General features: G+C 40.0%; 1 protein-coding gene across 9 annotated transcripts in view; it reads left to right on the forward strand.

The window, feature by feature from the left end:
* frmd4a (FERM domain containing 4A) overlaps positions 1-16432 on the forward strand; it is a 177207-nt gene that overhangs the window by 84443 nt on the left and 76332 nt on the right. For 2 of the 9 annotated variants that reach the window (XM_036584819.1, XM_036584815.1), the window contains exon 1: positions 15814-16244. The exons of 5 other annotated variants lie outside the window; for them this stretch is intronic. In XM_036584819.1, the coding sequence (XP_036440712.1) occupies positions 16119-16244 (126 nt within the window). In that variant the 5' untranslated portion in view covers positions 15814-16118. Of the gene's footprint in view, positions 1-15811; positions 16245-16432 lie in introns of those variants that run through there. 2 more of the 9 variants (XM_036584820.1, XM_036584816.1) reach the window with 2 other exon arrangements.

Consider the following 16432-nt stretch of genomic DNA (forward strand, 5'->3'; position numbering starts at 1 on the left):
CTTAACAGAGTATCAGTAACACATTAACAATATATCAGTGAAGTAGCAGTAGTGAAGCATCTGAACACATTGAAATAAATATCTTGTAGATGTTCTGTTGATACATTACTTACATTAAGTAGATGTATTTTTAATATGTTACTTCCATTATACAAAACCTAACCTTACCCAAAACCTTACCCTAACCTTGGCCCTAATCCTAACCTTAACCTTAACCAAAACCTAACCCTAACCCGTGTATGTTTTTGACATGTTCCTGAGAGTCTGTTGAGTGTTTGTTTCATCTAAAAGGACGACTCAAAATAAAGTGTCACCAAAATATTATTTCAGGGCTTGAAGAGTTTTACCATGTTTTTTTTTTCTTCTGACTTAGTATTGCTACTTCTTTCAGTTTAGATGAAAAATCTTAAGTGGACTTCAAAGTTACTTTTGTTTTTTGTTTTTTTTTGAGTGTGGGAGTGAAGGCCTCCATAGCTGCTTGTGTCAAAGGACCTCATGAGACCATGAGGTACAACATACATAATACAGTTGCTGCACATAACATGTAATAAGTGGCACATTTGGCATGAGTAACTATTTAGCATCAGCAGTCTCTTTCCTAATTGCTACTGCATTGTATTATGGGTCTGATTGAGTATGGTCAGTTGTGCCCTACATTCTGACAACACAATAGTGGTTTTAATATTTTATACAATAACGTGTAACAGAGCACTGCATACAGTCCCCTAACTCTCTCTCCATTTCTCCCTCTCTCTGTGTCTGTCTGTCTCTCTGAGGCAGATGTATGTAATTACAGCAGTATGAATTATTGATCAGAGGATTTCCTCATGCACATTATCACGACTCTTCCCCTGCTGGGTTCTCCTCCTCTTCCTCCTTCTCTCTCCCTCTTACTGGCCTTGGGCAGCATTTCTCTCACAGCTTAGTCCCTCTAGGTTCAGTAAGCTACTTGGTTTATAATCATGTCTTGCTCGCTGCACCAGTACAGGCAAATACAGACAGTGCCTGAACATCTGAAACTATTTCTACTTCATCTTTTGCTCAGTCATGATGACTGATCTCTGTAGGCTTAATAAGACAGTAGACAGGTCCAGATGCTATCTGTATGAGTGTTCTTCCATCACGAATGTGACAGCTTCCACCTCTGACTGCGTAGGTCTTTGATGGGAGCATGTTAGCTTTCTGTTCTTCTCTAATCTCTCTCTATAGGAGAGCACTTCTGAGTTCAGGCCTTAATCACCATCACAGCATGATCAGGTCAGGGTGTGTGAGCACAGTTTGTCATGTGTGCATGTGTGTGTGTGTATCCGTGTGTGGCCTCTTGATGGCAAATTACATTAAGGGCAGATTTAGTGTGTTCTTTTTTCTGAACACTCAGCAACACCATGTCTGACCTGCTGCTCAGCAGCAGTGTCTATCAGGCTAATTGGGCAAATGCCATTAAAGTTCCCTGCTAAACTGGAACCTGAAGGATGTGCAATGCGGAAAAAGCCATGTGGAGATGCAGCTCAGAAACAGAGACATCATAAAGTGTCCAGGTGTACATTAACCAGTTTATTGTGCTCGTGAACATTCATTCTGCTGTCAGTACTGCTGTAACTATTGTAACCATCACCATTCCGAATAACACAACTACCAGTGACGGTGACATGACTGGCTCCAGCGCAGCTAGGTCTAGGTTTTGTTGTTGATCCACCCAAAATGGCTGGTCAAATGTCCTTTCCACATTAAAATGCTTCCAATACTGCTATACTGCAAATCACAAACCAAAATGAACTCGCTAAAAATGACAAGCGAGTTACATTTAGATTTCTGTTACGAGAAATTTTTCCTGTTCTAACATCAACACTTAGCAGACGCCTCATAGTCATGGCTATTACTTTGTTGTAACTCCCTACCCAGAGAAGTAAAGTTCAAAGTCTGGCGCGCCCACTAATTTACCTAGCACTACTACTGCTACTACTACTACTACTGCTAGTTCTTGAACTAGTATTACTACTACAACCTACCTTCACTACTACTATTGCTAATAAGATCTATCTATCTATCTCTATCTATCTATCTATCTATCTATCCATCCATCCATCCATCCATCCATACTTCCATACATCCATACATCTCTCTCTCTTACTGAGCCCTGCTGGTGACATCCCATATAGCTAAAAATAATGCGTGGCCAAGTCTTATTAATGCGTGGGAACAAGATCCCAATGCGTGGCCATGACATATTAAGGCATGGGAATGAGATAATTCAGTCATGGCCACGACATAGTAAGGTGTGGAAACAATCTTACTATGTCGTGGCCATGCATTAGGATCTCGTTCCCACACCTTACTAAGTCGTGGCCACAACTTAATTATTTTGTTTCCACGTCTTACTAATTTGTGGCCACACATAATTTTTATTTACACAGGATGTCATCAGCAGGGCTCTATACTCTCTCTCTCTCTCTCTCTCTCTCTCTCGCTCTCTCTCTCTCTCTCTCTCTCTCTCTCTCTTTCTCTCCCTGTGTCTGTCTTTCTCATTTCTCCAGCTGTCTGACTTGGTTAATCTCTCATATGGACATTCTGGTCATTCCTTGGTTGCATATGTGACCATTTTCTGCTACCATCATATATGAGCCATCAGTCAGCAGACAGGCCGGGGGTGGGGGCTTTAAGCTAAATCCCTCGGTCTGATGAGTAAAGTCATGTGAAGCTGCCTCACTCAGAGGAAATGCTCTTCCCTCCCTGCAGTGTCTGATGGCTGCTGTTCATATCACTGTACTGGCTGTCATTGTTACCTACATGTCCACGTTTTGAGCGTTTTATTTCCGTAGCACCATGTCATAAATAACTGAGTGTTAAACTAATGCTTGGCGGAGTGGTTTTGTCTCTGCTGGAATGCATGTTGTGGGTCAGGGTGGGGGTTTTGCTGGCTTGGCTGTGAGTCTGCCGTGCTGCGTCTGGATGATTGGCTTCTTTGAAATGCTGCAGTAATTTCAGGCTTTCCTACGATGGCGCGAGATGAGAAATGGGGGGGAGCAGCCAATGATAAGACATCATTATCGTCATCAGCAGACAAAGAGATTTAATCAAATGAGCATGGGCTTTTCTCGCTCCATGATTACCAACTCTCCCCTTCCCTCTCTCAAACCCACCCTGTCGTTTTCCTCCCTCACATCCCTCCTTTTTGTCTGCCTACATCGCTTGTTTACCGTCTTTTGGGGAAATGAATTAAGCTCAGCTGCATCCTGTGCAGCCTGGTTCAGTCTATGGCCACTAGCTTGGATACATTGTTGTATAACACAGAATTGTTGAAGCCCAAAAAGGACAGAAGCCAACATATCAAGGTTCTGTTTGTGTCCCTGATGTTTTAACAGATTGTGTAGATGTCCTGGTAATGAGATAGTCAGAGCCTATGACACAGACATGTTCTGCTTCATTAGCCAGAGACACAGCGTCCTCTCCCCCTCTTTATTCCTGTCTCATTCTCTCATTCTCGCAGCCTTTCTGTCCCTTGACAAATCCGTCATTTATTATTACTGGCCCATGTCTATCCTTTTACCAACATACTTGGTTGTTAACTTGGCAATTATTATTTTTATTTTTAGCTTCATTTGTGATCATGTCATGGATGTACAATATTAGTGGCTGATATGATTTGGGCATTTCCGTTCTTTTTAAACTCATGGAAATGTATTATGCATAGTGGATACCATCACAGTGGTATTTAATCTACCAGAATATTCTGCTAAATACGTATGAAAAAGTTTATATACATGTAAATTATGTCTTGTTGATTTTCTAAGTGAAAATAAGTTTCTCTACAGAAAAGAAACCAAAAAATTCAGCAAATTTCAGTGCATAAAATGTGCCAGAACTATTGCACAGGCCACATTTATGCTTTATTTTATTTCTAATATGTCAAATTAAGCAAATAAACAGTAATTGTTCATTAAAATGTGTAGAAGTGTGTTCTATGTGGAGGTTGTGTTAACTTATTTTCACTAAGATCAAATCAACAAAACGTGTAATTTTACTAGGGTTATTCAGACCTTTTGTGTGAACTTGTTTTAAAATGCACCACTGTGCATCACTGTGTGATGTTAAATATCGGTTTCAACTGTCAGCCCAGAAACTCCATATTGGTGCTTCCCTAATCCTATCACTCTTTTGCATGTCCTCTGTCCCTGTTTCCCACTGCCTCCTTCTTTCTATTTCTCTCTGCATGCTTCTTAAGGCTGACTCATCCCACAGAGGCCTGTGACTCTCCCAGGGCGAATACACGTGCAATAATGCAGCGTTACCTCCTCCAGTTGTTGTTCTGCCATCACACTAAGCTCCTCTGCTAACCCACAGCTCTACAGCTAACCAGCAGAACAGTAGAAGCATCAGTACAGCTTTAGTGAACAGCTTCCTTCTGCCTCCATGCCTGGTGGGCTGCCGGAGCTCTCCTTGGAGACTCATTGTTGTGTTATGTGGCGTGGAAGTAGAAAGAGAGGGAGAGTTGGGGGGTTTAATTGGAGCTGTGCTGCATGCTAACTCTCAGCTTAGTTAAAGCAGAATGCTAATTGAGGCTCATTAAATCTAAATGTCCTGTCATCTCCAATTAGAAACCAGGTCAGCTGTGATTTGGACAATATGTGCATATATGTAGGACTGCGTGTGAGTGTGACATGAGTTTGATTTAAACAGTACTGTTTGGAAGCAACACTCACACTTGAGCTTGCCATGTACGTACTAACTAGCCTACTTCATTGAAAGTGGTTAAAATGTATATGTTTGTAGTTTCTCTTAGGCAGTTTTTTTCATCAAAATATATGTTTACATATGTGTTTTTACGTAAACTTGTGACATTAAGTGTAAGTGGGGTGGCCAAAATAAAAGAGTCGTTAATAACGTTCCTCTGTGTGTGTATTAGGGCAACATTATTAAAATGCTGTTTTGTTCCTGTTTTTGATAAGATTCTGTGAAAAATGTTTATTTTGTTCCATTTTGTAATATTGCTACCAAATAAAGGTCTGTGTGGGTTTTTTCCCCCAGTCCCACTCCCACCCGCTCCTGCAAGATTTCATCCCGCTCCCGCAGAAATCCTACATAATAATACATGTAAATACATTATGCTTTGCTGAAATAATACAGCAGTCAAGGCCATCAGACTCACTGTAAGTAACTTCACCATTTGCCATCTATTCCCAGTAAACACAAAGCATGAATTAAACTACAGAATGGTTATTTTTGGTGTTTAGCTGGGCTCAGCGGTGGCCACCGGATTGAAGGCTCCACTGTCTCTGTAAACTTCGAGAATTTGCGTGTTGCAACTCTTTGCAATGCTTTAGAATGACTTAATTCATTTTAATTGTTTTACTCTTATTCTTTTATACTGTATTTTATATGATTTAGTGATCGTTCTACTTTATTTAGGCTATTCATTAATTTGGGAGATTACTCATCATGCATGCTCTGGCCCTCTCCCACCTGCAGTGGGCTGGTTTCCTGCTCATTCCAGCGTGCAACACTGAAAATTAGTCCTGTGCCACAAGATATTGTGTGCAACCCTCTACTGCCAAACACAATGATATCAGGCTCTTACAACTGATTGGTAACTGCCTTGATGGCAGATTTTCACAAAAAAGCACTCAGTGCAGTACAAACGTTTCTGTGGTGACTGCTTTATTGATGATGGCTGACTGTCTCACTTTCCATTACTGGAGTGGCCAAAAGAGTGGCCATGCTTCACACAAATAATTACTAAGGTGGCACTGGCTACCCCGAACAACCCTTGGCTACTGTGTGACTTGACCCACTGAATTAGAGCTTTAACCACCCAAAGATTGGAAGTGCTCTCAAAAATTTCATGTAGAAAATAGTATTCATAAGTAAACACATAACTGTATTGCTCAAGAAGAAATACAATGTTGAACACTCTGTTTAACTGCTCATACTCTCAAGCATCATCTCCTCATTACATATTAATTCACAGGGAAGAATAAAGGATGTTCAAGGGAAGCTTTTTTGTGAATTAGATAGCTAGCTTAGTCTTGCAGTTAAAATATTTTATTTATGCACAATTGATACATGTAGATAAGATTACTTGTGTAGAGTGTTGCTTGAGTATTGCTATATAACACTAATTTAACTGATGAACTTATCTTGATGGCTACCATGTACTGTGTAGCTACCAACAAAGAAAATCTGTTAGGCTTTGTTCACCGAAGCATTTGTCTCCTTTATATTATGTAGCTGATTCTCCACTGAAGTCACGCTCTGGTCATGGTCATTTTAAAACAAACCATAAGATCATTCCTCCTTCCCTTTTATCTACACTCCTCTACCAACCCTTGACACCTCCTCCACTAGCACCTTTTCTAATTATACTTATGTATTTGGGCATCCCAATTAGCTTAACATGACCTTTTAGATAGAACAGCCACCCAGTGTTTATTTGCACACAGGTTAATACTGGAGGACCAGCAGGGGGTGCTCACCTTGTGATTTGTGCAGATCTCGGTGTCCCATCACAGTAATAGGGACACAGATCTGTGTAAAAGTGCCAGAATTAAGATTCAGGATTGAAAATCTCACAACATTTCTCAAATAGAATGCTGGTGATAAGCATGAAGTCATATTTTCTGGCTGATTGATCATGGCCTCTTAACAGCCCTCGCAACTGATGAATAAATTATTGGATGTTATTTGCTATGAAGTGTTTCAGTTGTTGAATTCGTTTGAATACTCCATTTAAAACAGCTCTGCCATTCATTCTGAGACAATAAAGCCCTTTTGCTTGGCATAAGTAAGTGCCATGCTCAAACTTGTTCTCCTTTTAAAAATAGTCTGCTCTGCTCTCTCTCTCTCTCTCTCTCTCTCTCTCTCTCTCTCGCTCTCTCTTTCTCTCTCTCTCCCTCTCTCTCCGTCTCTCCTCTCTCTCTCTCTCTCTCTCTCTCTCTCCTCTCTCTCTCTCCCTCTCTCTCTCTCTCTCCCTCTCTCTCTCTCCTCACTCTCTCCCTCTCTCTCTTCTCTCTCTCTCTCGCTCTCTCTCTCTTCCTGTCTCCCCCCCCTCCTCTCTCTCTCTCTCTCTCTCTCTCTCTCTCGCTCTCTCTTTCTCTCTCTCTCTCTCTCTCTCCCTCTCTCTCCGTCTCTCCTCTCTCTCTCTCCTCTCTCTCTCCCTCTCTCTCTCTCTTCCTGTCTCTCCCCCCTCCTCTCTCTCTCTCTCTCTCTCTCTCTCTTCTCTCTCTCTCGCTCTCTTTCTCTCCCTGTCTCTCTCCCCCTCTTTCTCTCTCTCTCTCTCTCTCTCTCTCTCTCTCTCTCTCTCTCTCTCTCTCTCAGTTCAAATCAGTTCAGTTCAGTAAGCTGTACTGGCATGACCATTTTTAGAATTGCCAAAGCGTCATTGAAGCAACAAGAATAAACATTTAGAGATTTAAGAAGTCTCGGTTTCAATTTCCGTCTCTCTCTCTCTCTCTCTCTCTCTCTCTCTCTTTCTCCTGTGCACAAATTCACAAACACAGAATATGTGGACTTTGGTATCTCTTTTTTAGCCTAAACCCAGGGCCATTTCTAAATGTCCTGGGGCCTGAGCACAGGCTAAAAAAAATAAATGCTAAGATAAACACAATAAAGCAATAATTAACTACATTTGGAGAAAACAGAATAATTAACTGCACTGTATAATACACTTAGATAATAAATCTCTAAGTCTATTCTTGTTGCTTCAGTGATGCTTTTGTAAAACTAAATATGGGCATCTAAGTGACTGATTGTACCACCTAAACTGTCCCTGGCTAAACCTTTGTTGAACTGGGAATGCACTGGTTTTAATTAGATCACATGCTGTCTTCCCAGAAACACCAGCTCAGAGTGAGGGGCACTGAGGGGTTAGAGTGTTCCTCCAAAAACAGGATACATCACCCCAAAATGCCTCAAGAATGTTCCTACAGCATGAACATACAGGGCTTTGTGTAGAGAGATAAGAGAAGAGAATGGGTCATTTCACACACACACACACACACACACACACACACACACACTGGAACAGACCAGTCATACAACATAGAATGGCATACACACACACACACTGACTCATCTTGGTGTTTCAATAGTCTATTCATGCTATGTGGGGGTGTGGGGCTGTGGGGGTGTATGTGGGTGGCCGGGTAAGTTGTTGGGAGGGAAGATGCATGTGTGCCTATGTGTGTATTTTAGGTGGCTGTGTCACATTTTTACTGTGTATTAGAGACATTAAAATGCCAAGCATCTCATAGTCCCCCAATTTCAGCATAACTGTGTGTGTGTGTTGCTCCCTCCTCCACACTCCTGTGGGTTTGTGCTTTTATACCATAATCCTCATACATATTTATGCTCACGGAGGAAATCAGGAGCCGAGGCTGATTAGCCTATATGCAAAGTGAAGTAGGTCAGTGTGCATGTACACACACACACATATATACACAGCACACACTTCAAACCGTTCTTGAGCTCACAGCTGCTGCAAAAGTCTCTCCTCCGCCTCACTGTCTCTTTACTCCATGCCTATAAGTGTGTATGCATGTGTGTGTGTGTGTGTGTGTTTTCTAAAACCTCCATGGCCTGATATGTCAGATGTAGACAGATTGTTTATCGTGGTATCTGTTTTACTGTGCATACGTATGTTTTGAACAGGGCTTAATTAATTGTGATTAATCGCGCTATATTGTGTATATCGCATTAGTCTTATTTTTTAAAATTTCACTCTAAAGAAAGATTTTTTAACATGTAAAAAGCAGTGATTCATCAGAATGTATTGATTACTTTCTGTGATTCATTTACAATATGTTCATTGAGTGAATACAAGGTTCACATGAACCTGAACGTGAAAAACCTATGTATTTTCCAGTTAATGACTGCATATATCTTTTATATCATATATGGAGCATTCCATTGAATTAGTTCAAAGTGTGGTCCCACAGTTGACAACTATTTAGTAAAAACAATGAAGCATTCAGACCTTAGATATTTACAAAATTATGTTATGACAAACTCAAGGCATTAATAGAGATAATAATACACTAAATATATACAATATCATCATTTATAGAGTACTTGCTATTGGGAGGTGTCTGTCTCAAACCCCAAGCCCTAAATTTCAACTTGTGAAAATGATTCTTACATATTTTTGCATTTTTTAGTCTTGTTTTTAGATCTTTTTCATTTCTTTTAAAGTGAAATTGAAAGATTCAAATTTATCCTAAGTTTATCATAAGTAGCTTTATTGAAAAAACATTTTCATGTCACTACCGAAACACAGAGTTTTAGTCAATAGGTGGAGCCTTATTTTAGCCACACCCACACATTTTAGAGCAGGAAGTAAGACTGCATCCCTGTCCCTCATGGCCACATGGTGAGCAGTTAAACCCCTTTGTTTTGAAGTAAATGTGTCTCTAACTTTAAAAATCAGTGTATAACCTTAAGAATTATCATTACTGAACACGTCCTGCAATTGAGTAAACATTTTTGCGTTTTGTAGAAAAATACAATTATTTTATGTTTGTACAGCTGTTCAAAGCTGTTCTTGCTAGTCATGTACTGGCTAGCATTTTTGAGTTATGCTTAAAATTAGCTAAAATTGTCACTATCGAAGCATTTGGTAAAGTTTGGGTAGTGTTATGGTTGTTACAGTAGTGACAGAATGGAATAATCAAACATTTCTTTTAATACAATAAACATAATTAAAGTATAGGGTCACTCAAAGCAAAATGATTTTATTTTGATGCTCAAGTCAGTTAAAAATTAGAAATGTATTTTCAGCTCTGACTTTGAACCAGTTCACTAGAATGATCCATATAAGGGTTACTTAACTCCAGGCCAGTGTCCAGCACAGTCGGGTACTTAGTCTACTCAAGCACATCCACTAAACCTGATAATTAACAGATGTGTTAAATCAGACATGCTTAAGCAGGTAAATCACCAGTCTGTGCTGGACACCAGGCCTCTAGGATTGGAGTTGTGCACCCCTGATGCATACAACTCCAACAGTTCCTTTGTGATTGTAGCCTCAGTTCAGGGAAATTTTAGGGGAAACTGTGCTTCTCTGTTGTCTTAAAGCAACCACCACTGCCACTCACTTTCATACCATAACGTTATGTCATTTTTGGAGAGGAGCTGTAGCAATTTTGTTTTTTTTTTGCTACTCATACATTTATCCATAGTTATCTCATGAGCACTGTCCAGCATAGTCTGTCATATTACCGATGTTGCCAGAATCAGAGGTAGGCCTACGTTTTGCTTGTAAATATTACGTAAGACTCACTGTCCTACAGTAATTAACAAATTCACAAATGCAGTAGCTGGTTTTATCAAGAGAGCCATAACTGGAACTTACAGTTTCAAAGCTGTATTTGAATAAGACGTCTATAGTTGCAGTCATAGCACATAAGCAGCATGTGAGTGGCTATGATTCAGGCTGCATCTTAGGATAGTTTGTAGGGCCAAACTAGGAATGAATGAGTTAGTGGTATTATTATCACATTAACACAATAACTTTGACACAATAGTTCTGACACATTGGATTCACTTATATGTTCACTGTGAGTGTATGAATGAATGTGTGTGCATGTATGCCTTGAGTGTGTGAGTGACCTATTTACCTTCATTGCCTCCTCCCCTCATAATGAGAGGAGGCAGTGGGCGTCTGTAGAACATTTGGCAGTATATGGACTTGTCAGTGTGATTGTCTCGGTTTCTGTGGAAAGTGTGTTAATGTCTATGTGTGTGTGTGTGTGTGTGTGTGTGTGTGTGTGTGTAAGTGTGTATGGTCAGTGAATACCAAGGCATTTCCCAGAGTCCCTTAGAATGGTCTGCTCACACATACAAACCTGAGAACAGCCCCCCAGTTTCCAAATATTTGAACTTCTCCATCTTTCTCACACACATACACACTCTCACACTCACACTTTACACTTACAAACAACAGTGAGTGAAATTTATAGCCCATAGGAAATGAAGGGGAAGGAATTTGAGAGCATTCCACTTTAGGTCAGCATTCAGAACAATACTGTAGTCAGATGAATTCACTATTGTCATAGACACTGTTAAGCATTAAGGGCACTTAAGTGTTGCCTATCATGGAGCTACGATATATATATTTTATGTATTATTCAGCTGCTATTATCTGTTTTTGTTTTTATTAATTCGTTCATTCATTGATTCATTTTTGAGCCCTTAAATTCATGGTTTATTTTTCAGTTATTAATCTTTTTACTCTGCAACTACTATGAAACTACTACACTACATGACCAAAAGTATGTGGACACCCCTTCTAACTAGTCGGATCGGCTGTTTAGTCACACCTATTGCTAACAGGTCAACTACACAAGCTCACAGAACGTCTGACTGTTGTACCATGTAGCATGCAGCAGTTCCAAACTGCTGTTCATCACAAACTTCACTGATTGGGTATCATGGCCAAGAAGCTGCACAAAACCTAAGATCACCATTTACAATGCCAAAATTTGACCGGAGCAATGTAAAGCACACCACCATTGGGCTCTGAAGCAGTGAAAACACTTGTCTGGAGTGACAAATCATGCTTCACCCTCTGGCAGTTTGACAGCAAATGCAAGGAGAATGCCACCTGTCTACATGCATACTGCCATCTTTAACATTTAGCGGAGGAGGAATAATGGCTGTTTTTCAAATTTTGGGAAATCTTATTAAATTTCTAGAGAATTGTGAGCTTTCAGCTTTTTTGGCAACAGTTTGGGGAAGGCCCTATCCTGATTTAGTATGACTGTGCCTCTGTGCACAAAGCAAGGTTTGTGAAGACATGGTTTGCTGGAGTGTGTAAGAACTTGACTGGCCTGCACAGAGCCCTCACCTCTGGCCTATCAAACATCTTTTAGATGAATTGGTACGCTGACCATGAGCCTGGCCTTACCACCCAGCATTAGTGCCTGGCCTTGCTAATGTTCTTGTAGATGAATGGAAGCAAATTCACACAGTTAGATTCCAAAATCTAGTGAAAAGCCTTCCCAGAGGAGTGGAGCAAAAGGGAGAACAAACTCCATAGTAATGCCTACAGATTTGGAATGAAATGTTTAGCAAACACATATAAGTGATCTGCAGCTCTACATATACTTTATTGGCATGTAGTGTAAGGTAGGTGGTTATGATAATGAGAGAAATGTGTGCAGCTGGATGTTTATTACAGTTTAAGGGCTTAAATGAGTGTGAATAAGCATTTTTAGGTTGGGGTAAAATCTCAACATTTATGGCAGTGATATACGTAAACAGTAAGCAGTACGCTTCAAACATTGCTTTAAAGTCTGTTGTCAGATATGCTCAGCTAATCTGTCTGTTCTCTCTTTCTCTCTCCCCCTCATACCCCTCCCCTTCCACCTCCCTCCTTCCTTCCTTTCCTCTCCTCCATGCACCTTTACGCCTGGTTTCCTGCATAGGTAAGTACCTGTTCCACACTATTGTAGTGCTCTGATGGTCATGTGAAAGGTGCCAGCATATGAATCAATAGGCATTAAAATCTTGAATGGTTGGAAATCACAGTGAATAGCTCTGTTGCAGTATTAGCAGCTCTGTAAGCCGTCCATGGTACTGCGCTGTGCCTGAGCACCAGTGGCTCTCATTAACTTCCAGCTGCAGCAGCTCATATAGGCTAGACACAGGGTCTGCGTCTAGAGTCACTGAATTTGAGAGTAAAATAGAGACATACTGCAGTGTGTGTGTGTGTGTGTGTGTGTGTGTGTGTGTGTGTGTTTGTTCTGCTACAGTTTTGAGCTGTAGCCAGCAGCTGTCCACTTAGAAATCAATCAAAGTGCACACTGACTCTAGGCCTGTCACAGTTATTACATAATTGACTGATCAAAATTATTTGAGGTGATCTCCATTATTTTCTACTTAAATTTGTTGAACTATGTAGCACTTTTGTTACCTGAACAAAGAACATGAAAAATATTGGTTTTAAGTGTTCATTTAATAATTACATTTAATAGTTAATCCAACACAATCTGCCTCAGTGCTCAAAATACATAAAATACTTAGCAAAACAGAGCAGAGATATCCACATTTTGCAGTTTAACCTAATTTATTTGTGCCTGACTTAAAATTTTGTATAAATTGAACATCAAATAGTAAATGAACAACAATAATGTCTTATATTCTGTTGTGTAAATGTATTATCTGATATTCAGTGAGCTTACAATTTTAAGACACCCACTGAACTTTACTTTCTTTTAAAAGGACAAATCTTTTTCACAGTGTATTTTTTTTTATTTATTTATTCAAAAGTCTCAATGTAATAAGTTGATGCATAGTTTTAAGCTGGGCTGACTTTTTTCATTTTTTACAGCTTAGTTTTTACAATCATATATGTTCATCTCAACAAACAGAAGGTTAATTGGATGATTTTCCTCAGTTGGGTTGAAGCGAATTCACATAAATACTAGAAAGCAGAAAATGCATTTATTAAGACACATCGCATGTCATACAAAAAGAGCAAAAGTTCTGACTGGGGCTAGAATATGTTTAGAGGGCAGTTGAGAGTAATGTCCGTTTATTTAACGTTTGTTAATAGCATGTTTAGAGGGCAGGGCTGACTAATGATTGTTTATTTCAGCTTGCGGTCTGTTTGTCATCAGTTGGGAGCTACCAAGTAGTGACAGCTAGGAAGCAAGATAGATTATTCAGCTAATTTGTCCATTTTAGGCTTGTACATTAATAGTTAAACATGTTTCAGTTTTTGACATTATTTGAAAAACCTGTTGCCCTTTACATTGTGTGTAAATTTCATGCTGAATGGACCAAAAGAAATTGCCAAAAATGACATGGGGGAAAAAGTCTGGTTCCTTGACTTACATTAAAAGCAAAGCATGTTTTTTCCTTCTCTTGTAAAGTTACCATTTTGGAGGTACGAGGTTTTGTTCTGACAACAGCGATATGCATTTCTGACTTTTTTGTACTAGTGTATTTCCCGCACTGTGCTTCCTTTGCTTTCTTGTATCATCACTGTGGAGTAAGATATGTCACAGTCTCTGGCCACTTCCTGCTCTTGGTTTCTTGCTCGACTGCGATCTATATCAGAGGGTCATCTAGGTTCTTGCCCTGAGTGATTTTGATGAAGTATGCAAGGTCGAGTTCAGCGTCGTTATATGTGACCACAGCATCAATATGCGCTATGAATCTCTCTCCTGACAGGAAGTGCTTTTAATTAGGGTGCAGAGTTTTGCCGGTTCTAGCCAGCCTCATTGATTGAAGGTTTCTGCTGGATTGCAGCAACAGAAAATGTGTAGTGCGCTTAGAATAAAAAGTGGTTGAAATGATCTGGGAGCTGACTTTTGCGAACTGCATATGCACTGAGGAATTACTGCCATTTTCTCAACAGAACGCTGTATGAAATTAGATGTAAAACCATAGATTGTACTTAAATGTCCAGCATGTTTATACGTCACTGCACATTCTATGTGACTTATTGACACTGCACTAAAATATGTGTTGTTATACCAACCTCATATTAGAGTTAAATACATTGTGACTGTTTAGTGAAACATTACACTGAAGGTTATGTGTCAGTGTCAGCTAAATTACTCTGTCTATTTTCTGCAACTGATGTCCATTCTGGAGAGTGTCTCCGTTTATTCCTAATATTTGCGTTAAAGGGTCCATATCATGGAAAATGGAAGTTTGCTTACTTTTTTAACTCCTTAAAGTCCCAGGGTTATTACATACTAAGGCTTATTATTCAGTAACTACTGGGATTTCAGTGCAAACTGGTTGAGCTATTCTTAGGTTATAGAAGTGTAATAAAATTTTTGGCCCACTCACAGGCCCTGGGCATTTAAGGGGTTAATTTAATATAGTATGTAAACATCATTAAAGTTAACTCCTCAATCCATATGCAGCTAGCTTTGAATTCACTGTTTTTGTTATCAAAAACAACACATTTACATATACGCATGTGTTCAGCCTAGAGCAGTTTAGCTTCGCCCCCCACACTGGTTATAAGGAGTGTTTCAATGTGAACTGCTTTTTGAATGAAACATGATACAGCCAGAACTGAACATCACTGGCATACATCAGTCTTAGAAGCATAGAAAAAATAAAAGTCTATAGGATTAAGAGAGATTAAACATTATAAGTAGATGTCAGGGAAAAAATTAAAATGAAATATGACAATAATTAGGCAAAAAATCAAATGCACAAACTCTTTATCTTACTTCAAATTTAGTTGATCATCCAACACATGTTTGGTGTTTGAAGTTTGCACTGGAGCTACAAGGCTAATGCAGCTAATAGTTAGCATAATGCAAAACTACTTTCCTAGATATTCACCCAATTGCTTCAAACTGTGTTAAGTTGTTATCTCATATAGCCTTACTTACGAGGTTTCTGACACTGTACCACATACTGTTATCTATAAAAACAGACGGAAAATGAACATGATGCTAACAGGTGGGTTCCATTACTTGTTAGCTATGTTAGCCTTGTAGCTCCAGTGCTAGTGACCTCAGACACTGAGCATGACCTACTGACCTTTATAAAAATAAAATAAAAAAGGTATGTCACCAAGCTAAAAACAATGATACACGTGGAAGGTGTCCAGTGACATTTTCAGTCTGTGCTGGGACAGACGAGGCCCTCCTGAGTGGTCCAGGGAGGTGTAGCTCACTGAGCTGAATCCATGCTCAAGGAAGTCCAGCCAGGGACAGTAGTGAGCAGTGCTTCGGTCCAGAGGAAGTGTTCTCCTCTTTGGCCATTGTATAGAGCTGTGAGCCCCTGGAGGCTCTACTGTGGAACTGTGGCTTTAAAACCAACATTCAAACAGAGGAGGCGGGGGGAGACAGAGCTGGTACTTTTCGAATGTGGGAATGTTTGTGTTGGGAGCTGTTACTCTGGGAATTCAGCCTTGCAATCAGACTGAGGGAGAGAGGGAGAGTCTAGAGGGACTGAAGCACAGGACAAAGTGACACAGAGGCTTAATCGTTCTCCCGAGGGGCATTTAGAAGAGAGGAAGGAGGGATGAAGAACATGAAAGAAGAAGAGAGCACATGCAGCGGTGCCTGAGGACCAATACCTGTTCGTACACACCTGGACTGGAGAGGGATTACCTGTCCACAGCACCTGTGTGTGCGTGCATGTGTGCATGAATTATGGAGGCCGTGCTTTTGAGTTTGGAGGAGAGTGTGTGCGTGAGGCAGAGTGTGTTATGGGATTTGACTTCAGCTGCTCTAAGGAGACTGAGGCACGCACCTCTACTATATAACGCCATCTACCAGGTATGACCTTTGAGATTGTGTAGAAGTGACAGTCAAAGCAAGCCAACATGAACCAGGGCTGAATGTAGAGCTTATTTTATTGAATGTGCTCGTTATATATACATATATACTGTGAATATGAAGTATTTGTTATTAGCATTAGATGAATAAGAATGCAGTTTGGCAGTTTGCTGTAAGCTAAATCTCTT

This window comes from Colossoma macropomum, unplaced genomic scaffold, assembly GCF_904425465.1.
Source record: "Colossoma macropomum unplaced genomic scaffold, Colossoma_macropomum, whole genome shotgun sequence".
Classification (NCBI taxonomy): Eukaryota; Metazoa; Chordata; class Actinopteri; order Characiformes; family Serrasalmidae; genus Colossoma; species Colossoma macropomum.